This window comes from Neoarius graeffei, chromosome 16 (genome assembly GCF_027579695.1).
Source record: "Neoarius graeffei isolate fNeoGra1 chromosome 16, fNeoGra1.pri, whole genome shotgun sequence".
In the NCBI taxonomy this organism is placed as follows: domain Eukaryota; kingdom Metazoa; phylum Chordata; class Actinopteri; order Siluriformes; family Ariidae; genus Neoarius; species Neoarius graeffei.
Genome location: NC_083584.1, coordinates 47,466,337 through 47,488,412, shown reverse-complemented (window position 1 = coordinate 47,488,412; position 22,076 = coordinate 47,466,337). Strand labels below are relative to the sequence as shown.

The 22,076-nt window shown below is 42.7% G+C and overlaps 2 protein-coding genes across 3 annotated transcripts in view; one reads left to right on the top strand and one right to left on the bottom strand.

The window, feature by feature from the left end:
- The first annotated feature begins 345 nt into the window (after positions 1–345).
- mafk (v-maf avian musculoaponeurotic fibrosarcoma oncogene homolog K) lies at positions 346–20,976 on the top strand. The gene is made up of 3 exons (XM_060943089.1): positions 346–505; positions 15,727–15,773; positions 16,896–20,976. Exons 2-3 carry the CDS (start codon positions 15,738–15,740, stop codon positions 17,328–17,330), a joined length of 471 nt encoding a protein of 156 aa, XP_060799072.1. The 5' UTR covers positions 346–505; positions 15,727–15,737; the 3' UTR covers positions 17,331–20,976.
- tmem184a (transmembrane protein 184a) overlaps positions 20,761–22,076 on the bottom strand; it is a 38,886-nt gene continuing 37,570 nt past the window's right edge. The window contains exon 10 of one of the 2 annotated variants that reach the window (XM_060943087.1): positions 20,761–22,017. The gene's annotated coding sequence lies outside the window, so the exon portion shown is untranslated. The remainder of the gene's footprint in view (positions 22,018–22,076) is intronic. The other variant, XM_060943088.1, reaches the window with a different exon arrangement.

The window sequence follows — 22,076 nt, the reverse complement described above, 5'->3', positions numbered from 1 at the left end:
ATAATAATAATCTTTAGTGGGAAGAGTGTAGTGACCAAAGACCTTTTTTAAATTAATTCATCATTCCTCTCTCTCTCTGTTTTATTGATTTTGTTAATAAACACAGATATTTTACTCAGGGCTCAGATTCATTGAGTCCGATGAAAGAATTTGCCAGCTGCGTCTATTTCTGTCCTCCCTCTCTCTCCCTCGCTAGTTTCCCGCCTGGCTGACGTCAGCAGAAAGTTATTTTCATGAATGGAGGGGGCGGTCACGAGGAGCCGGTGACGCGCGTGCTTGCGGAAGCACAGAGTGGAATGTCGATACATTGTTGTTGTTTTCGTGGCTCGCTGACTTAGTGCACGGTTACCGCTCCGACTCGACGGCGGCGCGCGCGGCTCCAACAAGTGTCACGAGGAACCCGCGGAGTGTTCAGGGCTCCTGTCAGGATATACCCACCCCACCCCACCCCACCCCACCGGGCTCGCGCCGACAGCCATCCCGGCACAAACTCCGCGTCCACAAGGTAAGCCGAGGTGGTGTTACGGGACGGGACGGGACGGGACGGGACGGGGTGGGTGGAGGAGAGAGAGAGATGGAGGGGGAGATGTTTTGAAATTCCCGATGATCTCTCCTCTCATGTTCTCCTGATGACGGGTCTGAGAGTGGAGCAGAACCGAATCAGAACCTGTTCGGGAAAAGCTGCGGGTTTAACGGGTTAGAGGTTTACTCAGGGTTCGGGAGTTTGAGATGTATTTTATAATTAATTAAAAGGAAAAAGTTTGCAGAATATTTCGGCACGCGGGAAAGGTGAGGTAGACTTGACAAGCAGGTTGTAAACAACAACAAGAGCTCGTGCGTATTTTCCGACTTGGTGTTAGACAAGCGGTAGACATTACACGCGCGCGCGCAGTGTGTGTGTCTGTGTGTGTCTGTTTCCTTGTAATATAGGCTGAAATTACAAGTTACAAAAATTATATATATATATATATATATATATATATATATATATATATATATACACTTCACCTTTCCCGCGTGCCGAAATATTCTGCAAACTTTTTTCTTTTAATTAATTATAAAATACATCTCAAACTCCCGAACCCTGAGTAAACCTCTAACCCGTTAAACCCGCAGCTTTTCCCGAACAGGTTCTGATTCGGTTCTGCTCCACTCCACATATGTGACCACTTTAGGCACTTAACAGATCGTACACCATCCCCTTCCTAGTGCAAGGAAGAACTTTGAACAGAAGAGTCGTATTAAATATATACAGATTTAACTTTTATGCGTGTTTTTGATTTTGGCTGATATTGCTGATGGCACAAGGAGACACGTGGTCTGTACTTCAGAGTCGTAGCACAAAGGGCGCAACAGTCCACTGGCGCGAGACTCCGGGTAGGGGGGGCTTTCTAATGTAAATACCCCCCCTGACATGCTCTCACACCCCACACACACACACACACACACACCCCTTCCCTAAACCTGCACGTCTGAGCTGTGAACATCTGGATTGGGATTAATTTGGGTGATTTCTTTTAGCGCACGAGGAGTTGAAGCGACGTTACGTCACGTCGCATTTTGTGAGTTCATGCGCTCGCGCTCGTGGGCGTGTCTCAGGCTCAGGCAGCCCCCTCCCTTAAGTTCATGATGACAGACTGTACTTGGAAGCGATCTTGTCATTTGTTAACATGCTGCCTTCATAGACTTCTCTAAAAGAATAATAAGAGTGTTCTTGTGTCTTGAACTTTAGTGTCCATCTTTTGCCTAAGAAAGCTGCGCTACTGTTTTATCCACCTTAGATGTCCACTTCATCCACAGGTGAAATCTTAAAGCTACAAAGGACAGCAGTGAGGAGAGGAGAGGAGAAAAGGTTGTTCCTACTGCAGGTTCTTCCCAATCGATGAACCTGAATTGAATGAGGTCTAGTGTATATGAAAGTGTTTTCGAGTGTTCCTGAACTGTCCACTTTGAAGAAACATTTCGACAATAGGTCATTCTGTGACTGGTGGTAGCCTGCAGCTACACCCTCAAAGGGAAAGTGAGTCATAAGTGGATAATGTGATTCATTTCCACAATGGCTGATAAAGGAGCTGCCATTTAGCCCATTCAGAGGCACCAAGCCATTCGAGGGCTCCTCAAGGCAAGCGGTGCACTTGATTTCTGATGAACGTGCACTGTACGGGGTTTTAACCGAAGCTTTACCATTTATGGGGAATCATTTGAACGGGGCGTCCAGTTTATATCTGTGTGATGGAGTGCGCTCTTTATCTTTGCTAGTGTTGAGACTGGGCTTTTTGTTGTTTGAGTGTCAGCAATGACTGTGGGACGACTTTGATACTCCAGGCTTGTGGTTATAACCTTTGCTACGATGGAGATGATTTCGAATGACTGCTCCGAGTTTAAATCTTTTGATTTAAGACGTGCCAAAGCATCATCATCATCTCCTCTTATATTGCTGCTGATTGCATGGCTCAGGGTTGGCAGTGTGTAAGCTCATTAATGACCTTTGCCTTCTGATGTGGAAAATCTTAGGAGTCCCACCTCAGCACGTCTCTTTATGTCACACTATACGCAAACGGCGTGACCTCATTCGTGACTTACTCTGACTCACAGAGGCTTAGGTGTCTGTGGTGTTGACCTCCCACACCTATTGCGTCGTCTGCCTGCCTCTTTTAGAATCCCAGAGGAAGTGCACACTTGGCTCTATCATAAGATTCACGTGTGGGCTGATCACAAGTGTGGGTTGGGTTGTTAGCACTGGCCGACAAGCACGTAGTTCTGATCATAATCAGCGGCCCCATGCCTCGCTGTAGGTTAGTTAGTTTTGTGTGCGGAGTTTTGATGTTGTATTTCTGAGCAAAAACTTATTGTCAAAATATGACTGTGTGTGGCTTGACAAAAGGGTTGTGGTAAGAACTGCATGCTTGGGTGAACAGAACAGGATGCTTACTGTACTCATTGTGGTTTTTCAAAGCAGACATTGAAAGTGAACAAAACTGAGGTGGCTGGTGAATTAATTACTAAGATTGCAACGTGGGGAACTCCAAAATGCTTCAACGTTTCTATTTGAGTAGGAACTCTTGACCAAAGCGGCAATATTAGCCTTAGTCATCATGATACAAGCTTTAGTTATTCTGACTAATTTCATCTCCAAGGCCTCAGGGCTCACATTTTGTTGATGCGGAATCCTAGCAGCTGGCGATGAGCAGGACTGAAAGCAGATGATTGGCCAATATCTGATTATTTCAAAATCTAAAGCACATGCAGTCAGATTGTAATTCAGGAGTTCTTAGTGCTGCTGGATTTTGGTTGGTATGTGTATGGCATGCCGTGGCTCTTTCTAGGCCCCTGTGGGGGTGTTTAAACCATAATGTGCCAACTTTACCCTGCCCTTTTCCTGCTACTCTCACCAATTCCTGGATCTGACAGGAATGACCACACCACGCTGTGGTTTTGGGTTGCGGGTGAACCGTCTGGAACTAAGAACCCATTTGGCTGATTCGGTGTTTACGCTTGTAAGAAGCCTCCCTGTCTCATTAGCTGCTGTCTGTAGAGATACACGAAAGCATAAGGGAATGAGATTTGATGTTCCTGGAAGTTCAGTGCTTATTTAGCAGATCGGTTTTCCCAACACACCTGCACTAATGTCGAGTACTCTGGGTTTCTTAACTAACATAGCTTGTGCACATGTTCTTTCTGTGGGATTGTGTTGGTTGCTTTCTCAAATGTTACCCACGGGCTTGTCTTTGTTTTGTGCATACTTTGCATTCCTTCAAATCCCTGTGTCCCAAGTTGGGAGGAAAAAAAAAATTGCCTTGCTTAGATATTCACCTCTCCTCCTTATCCTCAGAAAGTTCCGGCAGTCACGCCAACCCTTTTCCCCATACTTTTCCTTCCACTCTGTGAAACGGCGGGATTTTCCAGGAAATGTCAGTTCGGGAGGGTGTGATTCCCTGCTGCTCGTCCTAGCTCTTACCAGTAAACAGCATGACTCACTGCTTGGGTATGTGCTCCATTTCCTTTACATAAGATCCTGCCGATTGTGCCGCCGCTGCACTACAGGCCTTTTTTTGCCTCCTTGTGAAAAACGGAGCAGGGAGGAGCTAATTCCCTCCAACTCCTCTCTTCTCCTCTCGTCTCAGCAGAGGGCCACAAAACCGAGAGCAGCAAATGTGCTGAGTCTGATTAGTAGATGGAGAGACAAGACACCAAACAGCAAGGACACACCAGTGTTGTTTGGCTTCATCTGTGAAATGGCCAACTCAGCTTCCACTCCACAAGATCAGCCTGATAACCTCAATGCTGAAGCGTCATATTTCCCGACGAATCTGGATTCTGTAGCTGTACCGAGACTTTGCTTGTCTGAAACGAGTCTCAAACTCTCAAAGCACTAAAACGGCAGCCATCCAACCATATCACTGTCTGGCCCCAGACACGACCTTTGCAACAATAAAATCTGAACCGTGTAAATGCTTAGTAAATATTATTGCTTTTGGCTGGAGGTTTAAACATAAAAAAAAAAAAAATGGGCAGTTTGTTTTATTGGTATCAAAAACACAACCACACCAGCACTTTACGTCATCATGTGAGGTTAATGGAAAGTGTTCAGGATTTGGCAGTGGGCTTGTTCAGAGATGCACATTTTCCTTGTTGTGAAACCCAGAGCTACGTCCAAAAGTTAAACATGTCTTCACAATAATAATATTCTCTGTGACCACCTCATGGGCTTTGGTACAGTGACTAACATCCTCATGATACCACCTACACGCTTGAACACATGGTGATGACCAAGTTTCCATTGTGTTTCCATCCTCACAAAATTTTGGTGCTGTTTTGGCTGCTTCCGCTCGAATATTTGCATAACTGCAGCCTGGATTTATGATTCTTGGCTCATAAAGTATGCCAAGTGTGGAATTACACAACCACAATTACAGTACCTGACTGCTGAAATGATCAGTGATGTAATTAATGGTCATTGGCCAGGAATCTCTTGCTGATGATGCCACGGCTTTGGACTGTAAATTGGTCGAAGGTTTTGGATGCACAGAAAGTTGATGTTTTTCCTATAACAGCATGTCCTATTATACTATTTAACTATTTTTTCAAGTTCAAGTCACATTTATTGTCAATAATGCCATATGTGCAGGACATACAGAGAATTGAAATTGTGTTTCCTTCTTATCCGCAGTGCAAACAGTAATAAACATGAAATATAAAATATAGGTACAAGATCTCATCTCATTATCTGTAGCCGCTTTATCCTGTTCTACAGGGTCGCAGGCAAGCTGGAGCCTATCCCAGCTGACTATGGGCGAAAGGCGGGGTACACCCTGGACAAGTCGCCAGGTCATCACAGGGCTGACACATAGACACAGACAACCATTCACACTCACATTCACACCTACGGTCAATTTAGGCTACATCCACACGACAACGGCAACGAGATGTTATTTAAAAAAATATCGCGTCCAAATGGGCAACGATTAGTAAAATATCAGGTCCATATGGCAACGCAACGCTTGCTGAAAACGATGCAATACACATGCCACACCTCTAGGGGCGCTGTAAGACGGTCCCCTCGGAGACACCAGAACAATAGAAGAAGTAAGGACGCATGCGCATAAACTATTATGCGCGAGACTTCATATTAGCCACAAAGTCAGGAAAATCTGTTCGTAAAATTACATTATAATGACCAAATACAATGAAAAGTATTTTTCCAGTCTCACCTGTGAAAGGTAATCCCATGTGATCTCGTTTGGATGGCAAACCTGTTGGTACAGTTAAACGCAGCTAATCTTTATTCTCCGCTTTGACCTATCCAATATGGCGGCGAGGATGACGTATGATTCTACATGGAAGGCGGCGTCTTTAATGGTCCGGAATAAATTGAATGCTACACGTTGATGGATTAATTTGTTGTTTCTCACCTGTGAAAGGTAATCCCATGTGATCTCGTTTGGACGGTAAACCTGTTGGTACAGTTAAACGCAGCACATTAATTTTTATTCTCCGCTTTGACCTATCCAATATGGCGGCGAGGATGACGTATGATTCTACGCGGAAGGCGGCTTCTTTAATGGTCCGGAATAAATTGAATGCTACACGTTGATGGATTAATTTGCTCTTCTACGCCCTTTTTGAAGAATGTATTGTAGGACTAAAACCAACATCTGAAGAGGTGAGATCGCTCCTTTTTTTCCCTATTTTTGCTGGCAGGATTGACTCTGCCCTAACTCACTCTCTCTCTCTCTCTCTCACTTTGCACCATTACACAATAAATATTCACAGTGAAAATATTTTGTAAGCGCGTTTCATGAACCAAGTTATAGGATTTGTTGACAACTCGCATCGAGTTCGTTACACTTCTACCCGGCGTGAAGCACTCAGTCATGTGGTTGTGACATCATCGTAAACAAATCCGTTCTACTCATCCAGACGACTTCACAATGGCAACGTTGCCAGATCTTTCCACTCTGGAACCCGTTCTCAAAAAGATTGCGTTTTGGGCACCCAAAACGCCGGTGCCGTGTGGACGCCAGGCCTAAACGATAAGCAATTGTATCGGAGTCACCTGAATCCGTTGCCGTGTGAACAGGGCCTTAGAGTCACCAGTTAACCTAACCTGCATGTCTTTGGACTGTGGGGGAAACCGGAGCACCCGGAGGAAACCCACGCGGACACAGGGAGAACATGCAAACTCCGCACAGAAAGGCCCTCACCGGCCACGGGGCTCGAACCCGGACCTTCTTGCTGTGAGGCGACAGCGCTAACCACTACACCACCGTGCCGCCCTAGGTACAAGATATAAACTATAAAAAGGAAAAAAGGGGGAAGGGAAAAAAATGGGGGGGGGGGGGTTACACACACAAGCTAAAGCTATCTAAGAAAAGAAAAGACAGTGGCAATCTAGAAAGTGCAAATGTGGCAGTGTGAACAGAATTAACGGTATAAATTTAAATGTGACGAATGACAATATAAACAGAATGAACAATGTAAACGGGAACAGCAGTCTGATAGTATAGTAATTATCAGTATAAATAAATAGCAGTATGAGCAGAATTTTCAGTGTCAGTATAAATATGGCAGATATGACCGTATAAACAGTGTAGCAGTGAAGTCTATCAAAGATTAAAGATGTATAAAGTGTAAACAGTTTTTATATAGTGCAATCAACTATTTAAAAAAGGAAAGGGCAGAATTGTTATGGACAATCAATATTAAGGAACATCTGTGAGACTCCTTCAGCTCCTTCAACAGCCTCTTTGATTTTCTCCCTGATTCGAAGTTAATAATATAAAAGTGCCTTTTGGATGAACGTTATCAAGAACCTGCAAAACACAGATGTGATCTCTCTCTAGTGAAGATTTTCCCATGGTGGAAAAACATAAAGGATCAGCTTTACCTTGATTCCAAACCTCTGACACCGGAAACTCCTTCGATAGTTAAAATAATAAACAAACGCTAATTTTTTTTTTGTTTGTTTATTGCTATTTAACAAACAATTTTAAATGAGTTTTATATTATAATAAGCATAATGCTGTATTATTAGATTATGTTGCGCATCTGTCATACAAGTCCCTGCGAATTAGAGCTAATTAGAACGAGCGCAATAATATAAACCTCTGATTTGTCTTGCAGTAGGACGTATGGTTTGAGGAGAGCCATGCTGTTTTAGGGAATTAATCAACACCTTTTGACCAATCTAACATCGTTTTAACTAGTGACCGGGAGAATCCTGATAAGCATGTCTTCTAAAACTGTATACATGTTGATGCCTATTTCATGTTTTCTCGTTTATAATGATAAGAAGAAGCCTTTATTTTTGTCACAAGTACACTCAAGCGCAGAGATATTCCTCCTTTGCATTTAACCCATCTGAAGCAGTGAACACACACACATACCCAGAGCAGTGGGCAGCTATGCTACAGTGCCCAGGGAGCAGTTGGGGTGAGGTGCCTTGCTCAAAGGCACTTCAGCCATGATACAGAAGGAGGGGAAAGTGCTGTTCATTTACTCAACACCCCTCACGTTTTTCCTGCCAGTCCTGGGAATCAACCCAGTGACCCTTTGAGCCCAAGGCTGCTTCTCTAACCTTTATGGCTGCCCCCAAATGTTGGCCATCTGATCAGTCAAACTATTGAGGAAACCCTTGATATTATAGGAATGACTGGCTTGCTGATAAGTGCGCAACAGAATGACTGACTGTACATTGTATACATTCTGAATGTAAAGTGGACGAAAAGCAAATCAATGCTGATGGATTATTATTATTTTTTTGTCAGCCTGAGAAGCTGAACATTTTTGAAGCATGACCAAACTTCACAGTCACTAACCCAATCCAAAGAAAGCACATTTATAACCTGCTAAGTATTTCAAATGACAGCAGGTTTGGAACGCTGAAGCTCAGCCAGAATGTACGCCAACTCCAAGAGAACAAGCATAACACACACACACACACACACACACCGTACAGATAGCAACACGCACATAAAGTCTATGGCTTGTAAAGCTATCAGACTCTCACAGAATCCGTAAATGAAGTATTTAGAGGATGGTTAATTAACTCCACCAAGATCTTCGGCCTTGAGGAGTCGAGTTTTTCTCTGTCTGAGACTTTATTTGGACAAATTGCAGCCAGTCGGATTTGGCCCGAATACACCGGTGTAGTCATTTCAGCAAATCATTACAAATCAAGTCACAAATTGTCTAAAAGAAACTGAAGTTGCTGTAAAGTTGGAATCTTTTTTCACAAAGCACTTCTTTCTGAGACTTCTCACTTTCATATTTTCCATCCACTTTTCCATTTAAACATTTAAGTACTGGACAACAGTTTCACCCTGCCTCGTATCACCATGTCTCCTGAATATATGGTTTATTAGTTTAACTTTGGTCTAAAAGTTGAATTTTGGTCTCATTTTGATTTCGCCTTGGTACTGAGAGTAGCTAATATACAGGAAAGTAACGACATAAAAAGCTTTCCAAATGATAAATAGGGCTTTTTTTTTTTTTGGGAAAAATACATGTGCGTTGATAAGTTACCCTGTTAGCCCTGCTTTTGCACATTTCTCTCTTCTCTATAACCTCACTCTCAGGGTCTGTCCCCTGTGACATGTTTTTCTGTTTTCCTATCCTGGCTCTTGATAGCCTGAATAAGAGCTCCAATGTTTCAGCGGCCCGTTGAACGCACGTCGCCAAAGGCAAGGCTGAGTTGGGTGGAGGGAAAAATGCGCCCGTTGTTCTGAGAGCGATGATGAAAACACGGCCTTGGAATGCCAGGGCTTTTCCTTTTTAGCAGGACTAAGCAAGTGAAGTGGGGCCCCTCTCTCATCAAGTCCCCTCACTTCCCCGTGCACTGGGAAAAGTGGACGACCACACGGCGAAGGAATGCGAAGGAAATTCACTGTATGTGTGTGTGTTTTTAAATACTTGGGTGAAAGGGAGAACTCAAAATCTAGAGCCCTATATATAGAGTGTGGGTTTTTTCCTTCTTTAAAAGCTTGATTTGATGGTCTTGCTTGGAAAGAAAAGCAGGAGACCGTTTTCACAGACAGCATTTGCTGTCTAGGAAAGCTTCTCGAATTTCTGCTAGCCTTGCATCACTTGTCTAATATTTCTGGGACTTAACCCTTGGGGACTGTGCTGTTTTTTTTTTTTTTTTTTCCATGTAGAGAGAGAGAGAGAGGAGGGAGAGACAGAGAGAGAGAGAGAGATAATTTCTGGATTGCAAGTGCGGAGCCAAAATACAAGCCATGTTGTCATCTCTCATGCATACCACGGTTGTATTCCCCAGACTTTATCTATATATGGTTTTGGGTGCTGTCTTTTTCTAGTTAAATTTCAGCATATGCGTTTTACCATAATTAGTTTTGTGCATTTGCCATTTTCATCCGAATAAAATGCATGGTGGGGCCCATTTTGGGACCTACACACTAGAGGTCCAGATGGTATGAATCAGGACTTGAGCGTATTCTTGTGTGGATTTTTGTTTCAACTTTGCGGTTCATTATCTATCCTGAACCTGACCGAGGATGCCCAAGCTCCGTGTTTGATCCCGTCATGGCCAAACCATTTGGACTGCTGGTTAATGCATGGCAGGTGTGCTTTACTCAAACTCGACCAAAGAGTGACTAAGAACTTACTATTATAGCCCCAACATCTGTGCTGAAATGGAATCTCACTGGTGGCACAGGAAATTCTCAAAGTTTTCCATTTTAAATCGATCCTACCCATTATTTCTTCAAACATTTCATTCCAATGTTCAGTCAAAATGTTTTAGGATGATGTGAACAAGCCTGAGGAAAGCAAAGCCATAACCAGATAGCATGCATTCCCAGGCAGGAAGTCATACGACACCAGACTGGAATAGATAGTTCTTCCTTGGAATAAAGAAGAACTATGTCTTTGCTCTTCTTCGATAATCATTGCACGAGAATATTGCTGCCTTTGGTGTGCACCAAGAGCCCTTTCCTCACTAATGAGGTATCACTTATCACATTTCCACTTAAATCGGATTGTTGGCAGAATTTTACGGTCAGCACACTGAGCTAAATATAACCACGAGAGTTAAATAAGGGCATGGAGCGAGCCAGGAAAGCCCAGCGTAACAGAATCCTGTCAGCCTGTCAGCCTTGGCCCTAAACCTGATAAAGCACATTGTGTAAAAACAAAAATATAACAGTGACTGTGTAAGGGAAAATATTCGTAGTGACACAGTGCCTTCTGGAATGTTCCGCATATCTCCTAAACAGACAAGTACAGTATAGTCTGGGCTGCTTAGCAAAAGCATATCCCAACATGCTCCAAAAAAGAAAAAAAACAACAACAACAAAACTTGTGTGACCGTTGTCGGGTGACATGTGTTGTTCTCTTTTCAGAGTGAGGTCATGTTTGTGTATTAAAATAAACTCATCAGGGACTTTCTGTTGTCATCTGATTTCATGCTGTACAGCGGAACTAAGTTGCCAAGTCAGAGACGCTGTAGTAGCAATGAGGATGAGGGACGAGTGTTACGACACGGTTTATAATATTATTACATCTCGACCATGTATCATATACAACATGTGGATGAGTCCATGGCTGGGTTGCCATTTAGTTTCTTTGCTGACAGGCTGCATTTTCTTCTTAAATGAGTAACAGAGTTGAGTTTTGGGTCTCTTTCTTTGCGTAGTGTTAGAAAATACCGTACTTTTCTTCTTCCCGTGATCTTCAGGAAATTCAGATGATGCAACTTCTGTAAGCACAAGACGTTAAATGGATTCAGGTACAGTACCAGGCAAAAGTTTGGACACCTTGTAACTCAGTGGTTTTTCTTTTATTTTTATTTAATTAAGTCACTTCATGTCTTAAAGTAACGATGGATGTCGTTTCTCTTTACTTAGTTGAGCGGTTCTTGACCTAATATGGATTACTACAGTTGTGGTGTGGAATAGGGCTATTTTATTATTTGTATTTGTATTATTTACTGTTTGATCTCAAACGCGGCGGCACGGTGGTGTAGTGGTTAGCGCTGTCGCCTCACAGCAAGAAGGTCCGGGTTCGAGCCCCGTGGCCGGCGAGGGCCTTTCTGTGTGGAGTTTGCATGTTCTCCCCATGTCCGCGTGGGTTTCCTCCGGGTGCTCCGGTTTCCCCCACAGTCCAAAGACATGCAGGTTAGGTTAACTGGTGACTCTAAATTGACCGTAGGTGTGAATGTGAGTGTGAATGGTTGTCTGTGTCTATGTGTCAGCCCTGTGATGACCTGGCGACTTGTCCAGGGTGTACCCCGCCTCTCGCCCGTAGTCAGCTGGGATAGGCTCCAGCTTGCCTGCGACCCTGTAGAACAGGATAAAGCGGCTAGAGATAATGAGATGAGATCTCAAACACATTAAGAAGGCAAGAAACTCGTCCACTAATTAACTTTTGACAAGGCACCTGTTAATTGAAAAGCGTTCCAGGTGACGACCTCATGAAGATAACGCTAAGTGTGCAAAGCGTCATCAAGGGAAACGTCGGATACTTCGAAGAATCTAAAAATATGAAACACATTGTTTAACACCTTTTCTGTTTCCTACATAATCCCATATCTGTTCCAAATCTTATTTCATAGTTTTGAAAGAAATACCTAACTGTCCAAACTTTTGACTGGTCCTGTATAAAATTCAAGTCAAGTTTATTTGTATAGCGCTTTTTAGCAATAGACATTGTCGCAAAGCAGCTTTACAGAATTGAAATGACTTTAAACATGAGCTAATTTTATCCCTAATCTATCCCCAATGAGCGAGCCTGTGGCGACGGTGGCAAGGAAAATCTCCCTCAGACGACACGAGGAAGAAACCTCGAGAGGAACCAGACTCAAAAGGGAACCCATCCTCATTTGGGTGATAACAGACAGCGTGATTATAACATTAACGGTTTTAACATGAAGTCAGTTTCGTTGATGTTATAAACTCTTCATTGATGGAAAATTCACAAGCAAGATGAAAAAAAAGTTTGTTTCAAAGTATTTGAATGATATTTCAGGGTAAAGTGTAGTTATAGTCGGCTGGAACTTGCAAAGAAAAAAAATGGCTTGCGTGAGTGTCTGAGGCTGGCACGTACGGTAGGTTGTTGTGGAGGACGCATCACCTGGGTTTGAAATGTCTGTCTTTTTGCTTTTATTTTACGTACGCATTTGAGAAAATAAGATCCGTGGAAGGCAAATGACATCTCAGTCATCTGTACTCATTACTGACTGTAGTTATTTGTTGCTATACACGTTTTTTTCCCCAGCCCTGTTCTGCCTGGACCCTGTCTATTAATGGAAAGTGTGGTGTTGGTGTATTAAGCACAGCACCGCTGAGCTGTTTAGAAACCCAAGCAATGTCACTGCTGGGTTAAGAATAGTTTGCCAACCAAATATATCCAGCCAACAGTGACCTAGTGGTCAGAGACTGACCGTGGATTAAGGCCTGTATGATGACTAATGCAAATTGTGCATGGAAAAAATAGATGAGCTCTAACCGTACACCTACAAGGTGAAACAAAGTCGAATAAAGGCTTCTGACTAAACCCTAAGTGGAAACGATGAAGCGTTTTTGCTGAAGTGACTCGAGCTGTCTGAGTGAACTCGAGGTTGCTCGACATTCTGTGGCACAGTTATGAATGAACGTTGTTTATCACAGGCCTGGTCATGTGACCAGCACACACACACTCATTAGGACGGAGTCGATATAGTAGCCGGTTTTATGGTGCATTCTCATGCTGGCTCACGCACTCCAGAAATGGAGACCGACTGCTTGTGCGTGTAGTTTTGGCGACAACCACAAGGCTGCTGAGCAGACGGATCAAACGAAGCTCAACGTTGCTTCTATTCCTGCACTTGCAGTGGTCCAGTAAACGATGTTGTGAGAACGCTCTCTCAGCACATAAACAGCGCTGGCCTTTGCCGCTCCTCGATTTGTTGAGCATTGCTGACTCCTGATGGCCAAAATGAGGAAATCCTCATTATCTCCGAGTGAGCACTTCAGGCGAACACTCTCGTTCCTTTGCTCAACGCACTTGACTCATAAGTTAATTATCAAACCCTTCATGTGCTGACTCTGGAGGAGGGGAACTAAAAATATGGCCTTGTGAGCTACAGAGCTACTCCAGTTGGTGCTTATGAAGGTCTTTTTTGTTCCACTCAAGCATTTTATTGTACTCTCGTCCAGATTCTCATTGGACTAATTATATTCTCTGGATACATGGTGAAAATGTGGATTTAATTGCATTTAATCTAAACCTTAAAGGAACCTTTAAGTATTTAGTAGTGTATTTAAGTTACATTTAAGACCAGGCCTTAAATTCAGTAGTAAAGTGAAGTACCTTTACTGAACTTTTTTAAATTCATTAAATATACTTGTAACTTTAAGACCCTTTATTGGTGGTATTAAAAGTAGTAGTGACTTTTTTTTTTAAAGTACATTTTAACAAGGGGCGGCACGGTGGTGTAGTGGTTAGCGCTGTCGCCTCACAGCAAGAAGGTCCGGGTTCGAGCCCCGGGGCCGGTGAGGGCCTTTCTGTGCGGAGTTTGCATGTTCTCCTCGTGTCCGTGTGGGTTTCCTCCGGGTGCTCCGGTTTCCCCCACAGTCCAAAGACATGCAGGTTAGGTTAACTGGTGACTCTAAATTGAGCCTAGGTGTGAATGTGAGTGTGAATGGTTGTCTGTGTCTATGTGTCAGCCCTGTGATGACCTGGCGACTTGTCCAGGGTGTACCCCGCCTCTCGCCCGTAGTCAGCTGGGATAGGCTCCAGCTTGCCTGCGACCCTGTAGAAGGATAAAGCGGCTACAGATAATGAGATGAGACGAGATTTTAACAACGTTTCATCTTAAACGGAGAAGCCATGGTCTAATGGTTAGAGAAACAGCTTTGGGACCAAAAGGTTGCTGGTTCGATTCTGTGGACTAGCAGGATTGGCTCAAGTGCCCTTCAGCAAGGCACCCTAACCCCCAACCGCTCTGGCAAGAGTGGTGGCGTACCTTGTGTCTGATTAGCCAGAGAAAAACTGATGATGCGATTATCAGTTCGGGCATTGAACCCGACCAACTGAACATCTTAAACGTTCTTTTTAACAGCATTTCGTTATCTTTAAGAAGTCATGCATGGAAAACCAGTTATCAGATAAGAATTCTTAAAGTTAGAAGTAAATACACTGAAATTTAGCATTTCGTAAACTTTTCTTAAAGGAACAGTCCACTGTACTTCCATAATGAAAGATGCTCTTATCTGAATTGAGACGAGCTGCTCCGTACCTCTCCGAGCTTTGCGCGACCTCCCAGTCAGTCAGACGCGCTGTCACTCCTGTTAGCAATGTAGCTAGGCTCAGTATGGCCAATGGTATTTTTTGGGGCTGTAGTTAGATGCGACCAAACTCTTCCGCGTTTTTCCTGTTTACATAGGTTTATATGACCAGTGATATCTGAGCTCCGTATCAATGCGCTGCCGAAGCGCGCAGAAGGTGTTAGTACGCCTGTCATTATAGTGCGGACTTTCCATAGCATAGAAAATCGCTACGTTTCAATTTGTGTAACTGAACTTGTTTCATATCACTGGTCATATAAACCTATGTAAACAGGAAAAACGCGGAAGAGTTTGGTCGCATCTAACTACAGCCCCCAAAAAATACCGTTGGCCATACTGAGCCTAGCTACATTGCTAACAGGAGTGACAGCGCGTCTGACTGCGTCTGACTGACTGGGAGGTCGCGCAAAGCTCGGAGAGGTACGGAGCAGCTCGTCTCAATTCAGGTAAGAGCATATTTCATTATGGAAATACGGTGGACTGTTCCTTTAAAGCATCCTAATATCTTTAAAGCTCTTAATTTGTCTAGTGATGGCTCCACGCTGCAGAGCTCTTTATTCCAGGCTGGAAATTTACCAAAGCAGCTGACTTTGTACATTAGGAGTAAATTGATATAGGTTTCATATTGTATGCTTCTTACAGGTGCCTCTTAGTAGTAAATTGAATTCGCAAAACCTTGTTCAGTACTAATTTTTGGTTCAACAGATGATTTATAACATTGAGTTAATTTGTTTATATGACGTCAGGCCACATTATACTCTCTACTCACTCGCGATGCCTCGCTTACTGCTGCCCGACTGTAGATAGAGCTCGATAATAGTGAATGAGTGAGCAATTTCTGATCCAGCACAAGCTCTGTGACGTTTCATGATCCAAATAGTAGTGTTGCTGTTATTCCCCCCCCTCATTTCATACAGTAATACATCTGTCATTCTCTCCACAGACTTTCAGGGTATGACGACTCATTTTAAACCAAGCAAAGCAGTAAAGGTAAGTCCTGGTTTTAATAACCTTTTAAAGAAAAGCTATCATTCTTATAAAAGTCATGTAAGTGATCTGAATAGATTCTGCATCTCCCCCAGCATAGAGGTTATTTCCACTCTTCGATGATACACTTTCTGAGTTTCAGCTAGGAGTGGAAATTCTGATCAGTGTTTGTTATGCAAGATTTATTTCAAGAGATCTCCTCAGAGGTAATAGAGAGGTATAAAAAAAAATGCTCCCTTTAAAACTGAGTAGAGAAAATGAATAGAATTATAATGAACAGAGGGCGGCGCGGTGGTGTAGTGGTTAGCACTGTCGCCTCACAGCAAGAAGGTCCTGGGTTCGAGCCCCGTGGCCGGCGAGGGCCTTTCTGTGCGGAGTTTGCATGTTCTCCCCGTGTCCACGTGGGTTTCCTCCGGGTGCTCCGGTTTCCCCCACAGTCCAAAGACATGCAGGTTAGGTTAACTGGTGACTCTAAATTGAGCGTAGGTGTGAATGTGGGTGTGAATGGTTGTCTGTGTCTATGTGTCAGCCCTGTGATGACCTGGCGACTTGTCCAGGGTGTACCCCGCCTTTCGCCCGTAGTCAGCTGGGATAGGCTCCAGCTCGCCCGTGACCCTGCACAGGATAAGCGGCTACAGATAATGGATGGATGAACAGAATTGAACGTTACACCAGAAGCCTGTTACACCAATACTGGACTTAATCCATCTCAGGGAATTTTATATTACTGTCATGTTGACTGTCGCACCTATGAAATGAAACACAGTGGGGTTACCGATATACATTTAAAAAAAACCCCAACATACTTTATTTTATCAGTTTACAGGTTAGTGTTGGATATGTTTCCAATAAACTGCGAAGCTACAAAGCACTGACACTGGAGACACCTTCAACAAATTCTAAGTGAACATCTCCTTATCAACAATTCAACACGTTTTTCTAATCTGGCTATGCAGAGCGTCCACTATACAAGAAACAATAACACGTGGCATTAATAGAAATCTGTGATGGAAAACTAATCAACGCTGACTTCTTTGTAGGTGTTAAGTGTCCACATTACATACATCCAGGACTAGGCTTAATGTTTCTCTATAGCTGTGAATTGCTGTGCTGCTCCTGATGCAGGTGAAGAAGGAGGCGGGTGAGAATGCGCCAGCGCTGAGCGATGATGAGCTGGTGGCCATGTCAGTGCGTGAGCTGAACCAGCACCTGCGCGGCCTCACCAAGGAGGACGTGGTGCGGCTGAAGCAGAGACGGCGCACGCTGAAGAACCGCGGTTACGCAGCGAGCTGCCGGATCAAGCGCGTCACGCAAAAGGAGGAGCTCGAGCGCCAGAAATCACAGCTGCAGCAAGAGGTGGAGAAGCTTGCCCGTGAGAATGCCAGCATGCGCCTGGAGCTGGACGCGCTGCGGGCCAAGTACGAGGCACTGCAGTGCTTCGCCCGTACCGTGGCATGCAGCCCGCTCACACCTGCCAAGGTGGCCACCACCTCCGTTATCACCATCGTCAAGTCGGCCAATCACGGCCCTTCGTCTCCGCCGTGCTCCGCTCCGTCATAGGAGGAGGCAAGGAGTGAGGAATTCTTCTGTCTGGTCCAAACTGGTTCCAAACCTTCCTAGCCTAATTCTCTACTGAGAGGACACTCAGTAATCAGACTGAAGGGGAGGCAGACTGCCATTTTACCATCACCTCTCTCTCTTTTCTTTCTTTCTTTTTTAAATTTCTCAGTTTTTCCTGCACACTTGTATACGTCCAAAAACAAAACCGTCTCCATTGTCTGTGCACTGTGCTCTAAAGCTCCAGCACCGGCAGGCCACACTGACCCTCTCGCCTTTTCTCTGACCCAGACTGACACTTAGCAGAGATGAGACTTGCAGACATGGGAATTAAGTACTTGATCAAACCTGCCATGACAGTCTGTGAATGCGCTGATGCCTGTGGTATCTTACATTTTTACATCAGAGAGTGAAAACGTATATTATCAATCTAGAACACCATTTGCAGTATATTCTTGTTACTGTGCTTTTTTTTTTTTGTAAAAAAAAGAAACATTGCTGACACTTGCAAGATATTTGAACACCTTTGTCTTGACCTTTTGTTAGCTGTACATGGATTATGTATAGACAATTTCAGGACTAAAATTGAGGGCCCTGGTTAAAATCCGGTGCGTGATTAATGGGTATGAGAAACATGGTGGTGGTAGACCAGCAAAGTCCTAAAGCCATGTGATATTTTTACTTTTTTTTTTTCCTCTTTTACACACACACATTGATGTGCATTCATAAACTGAGACAACGAGGAAACAAATGGAAAAAGCTGTAGGAAAAAAAACAACGAGTGACCCTTATACTCGGCAACTTCAGAATATTTTAATAGCACTTAAACTTTCTGTTGAATTACGGTTTAATATTATAAAAGCGCTTGCCACTTAGAATTACATATAGGACTATTCAGGACAAAGAAATCTTTTTTTTTTTTTCCTTTTTGCAAAAAGGCACTTGTCAGACTACTATTATAATAATCCTGTCATAATACCCATTCTTCTTCTATCCTAACTTCTATCTCCTGATAATATCTACTAAAGGGCACATTTTATTGTCACTTATCTTAAAAAAACAGAAACCAAAAAAATGCTTGGCAACTTGACGTTTGGTGTTTTTTTTTTTTTTCTTTCTTCCTTTCCTCCTCGTCAGCGCCATAAATGGAAGGTAATCCATATTGGATATAGAGACGTGAGCTGTCTTGGCAGAAGTAATGCAAGTCCATTATTACCTGTATATTACAGATTCGCTATCGCCTCACGAATGACAAACGAACAAGCGAACTGAAGATCTCGAATTCCGTCCGTTTAGAAAGCATTCCTACTGCTAAGGTCACAAGAGGTGGCACTGCCGGTGTTGGTATCCCCGATTTTAAAATGTTTTTGAATCTGCAAATAATTCGAGACAGGCTCTTGGGTAAAGACAATCCTGGTGTTTATGACGTGACTCAAGTTTTAAAGCGTGTCAGAAATACTGGAGGCGCTGTGAAGCCTATGTACGTGTAACCGCTTGTTCTGTCGGTTGGTTAATTGATCGTTTTAGAGAAATGACCAGTTGTGAGTTCAATCACATGGAATCAGGATTCTCTCTTACCCAAGTGACTATGACTGTTCCTTCTTCCCTGGCGAGGCAGTTAGGGGGGAAAATACCGTGCTGCTGTGTAGGCCGCTGTTAGCCCTGGCTCTGCGGCCTACTGCTGTGCTTTTGGCATACTTATTTTGTATCTCTTCTCGATGTTTGTTCGTTTTATATGTCCTTTTCATATCCAAATTGAATATTTAGATTTGTTGTTTTTCTGCTGATTTTCTTTGTATGTATTTTATACAGTTTAGGGCATGACCTGCATATCTTGGGAGTCGTATAAAGTTCACACATTTTTTATTTGTTCTGTTTGACAAAAGGCATCCTGATCACATCTTACAAACCCTCCTTGCAAATAAGGACGTGTCTAATCTAAAATCAGTGAACGTATCAGTGTTGATAATAGTGATCCAGGGGGTGTTCCGAGGACGTGGTTAACGCAACTCTGAGGAAGTGTATCTTCTCGCAAAAACAAAGCCAGAGGGCTCTTGTATTCGAACGATTACCACTTACTCCAAGTTAACTTAACCAGGTTTGTCACTAAACCATGTACTTGGAGTACACTCGAGTGCTTTTGCTTCTCGGATGCTTTAGTGGATTTAGTTATTTAGTCACGTTATTGTCTGTGAACTGCAGGTGTGTTTTTTTTTTTTTCCTCTTTCTTTTTGCAAGGCATTGTGATGATGGGCTGACAGCATTTCAACCTAGCTCAAGCCAGACAGTTTTTTTTTTTTTTTGTGTGTGTAGTTCTAAATAAATGTCACATTTAAATGGACATTTTCAACTCCCACACCTTTTGCTTCTAGTTTTGCATCATATAAAAGAAAACACCTAGAAATTCCCCAGGCCTACATAGTTTTTCACTTCCTATTCCATAAGAAGGAGTTTATTTCCCTATTCACTCCTATCACTTCCTCTTTAAGAATTCCAGTTCAATTCGATCTTTAACATTTAAAAAAAAAAAAAAAAAAAAACACCCCTTTTCTGTGACTTGTACTGACCTCTAGTGGTGAGCTCTCAGAATGCTGTGAACAAATACTAGTGAATCCAAGACACTTCCTATACTGTACATCAGCATTGTTTCTTTTATGGACCAAGCAATTAATTTTAATGTATTTTTGTTTTGTCAGAACATTAAACACGTGGATAAACATCTTGCAGGCAGGTAATACTGTCACCAGTGTTTACGTTGGCTGTTTAGGACAGTGTGTGTAATTTAATGTTGGAGAAAAGGACATTAATCATCAAAACACCGCTTAACCCCGTTTATCATTCATTTCTCTTTTAGCATACTTGAGATGCTTTTCTCACTAAGTGGGTACTTTTTTCCCCCCCTCCATATTCTACGTATGCTGTATGTGGCCTTTTTCTGGCTGAACAGGTTAAATTATTCTATATTTTACATATGACTATATCTATTTTTGTGAAAGTATATTATATACACGCTCAGTCCTTAAAGCTATTTACCATGAACGCACATATTTTAACTAGTGCTCTTGACCACACTTGCCTATAAACACACAAAGCCCACAAGGTATGCTGCTCCAAATGATTGATTACCCTGTATTTATCCATGTTAAGGTTGAATGAAAAGGTAACAGAAGCGAAGTCGTCGATATTAGGTGACAGCCATGTCTATAAGGAGCTTATCGTTTGTTTATGTACTGTAGGAAAGGATAATTTTATTTTTTTAAATAGCCAACCAGGCACAGACAAGTTCTGGAAAGTTTCATGAGGTATAAATCTGAACAGCGATTGTAAATACAGACAAGAAAGGCAGCAAACCTAGGCTTTAGATTAAATCATATCATATATATATCATACACATTTCTGTAATGGTGTAAAGCATATCTATTACACTTGAAAGTTGATATTTATTTTGATTTTATTTTTTTCAACCTCTAAATTATTGTATTTACATTGTCTAACTAATCTCATGTACAAATAAACTTGTGCTCTCCCCCCCCCACACACTCTGGCTGAATATAAGAAAGTAAATTATTCCTGTACATAGTATGCAGTGTCCATTTTGTACTTTTAAAATAAAGCTTCATTTCACAAGTGTCCATGATGGTGATTTAACACAAGATGGTAATAACAGACATCATGATGGAGGAAAAAGGTCAAACAAAAACAAAAAAACGTGCACCTTTATGATCTATCCCTCACTTTCATTCATTTTAGTTCACAAATCACCTTTTATGTGAATTTCGGAAACGATCAACAGCAGCATAACTTCATTTAAAATGTTATACATGTTCTGTATGTAATAAGTCCAGGTAAAACATTACAAGAAGCAGTCCAAATACTTTACAAACAGGGTGTATAAGAAAAGATCACCTTTATAGCTTAAAACACACTGGGCTGAGTTTCCCAAAAGCCTCTTAATGCTAAGCGCATCTTAACTAGGAGTGTGTCTTCGCTGTCTACCATTTAATGATGATCTTTGTGCTGCGATGCTTTTAGGAAACTCACCCCGATCGCTCGTCCTGTATAAATGGTGCAGCTGTGACCAACTCGTAATATGAATCACTTCAAGATTTGGTCACTCAGTATACTGCTCTGAGAGAGAGAGAGAGAGAGAGAGAGAGAGAAAGCTGAACAGTTTTTTTTTTTTAAAAGGATTTAAAAATATCTGTGAAAAAACCTGAAGCAACACCAGTAGATAAGTAATTCAATACAATTCCTTTACAATAATAATTATATTAACCTTTCCATTTCCCCTCATCACCTGTCCAACTAAATATTTCTATACAAATTATTTACAATTAAAAACACAGCTTCCTTCTAGAAGACTACGGAATTGTTCAGATAGGATTAAAAAGATACTTCAGAGCGCAAGGTAGGAAAAATGGCAACGCTTCCCGCAGCAGGAGAGAGAAGCTTTTAAGCCGTTCATTCATTGTGTCCTTGATGCAGGAGATATGAAGGGTTTCAGAGAACCTGGGTAAACAGTTTGAAGTGTCGCGCTCCAACACCACGGCATCTCGGAGACGTGCTTCTGTGCTTCAGGAGACCTGGAGTCGAGGGCCGCTGAGCAAATACTTCAAAAAGAGGTGCTTTGTGAAATGATGGCTCCAGCCAGTGTGAGCTTCCTGAACACATCCTTTACACTTATGGCATGCTAGAACACAAGAGCAGGAGTCACACAGGATCCCAACAACGGCAGGATCGTTCTGCTGG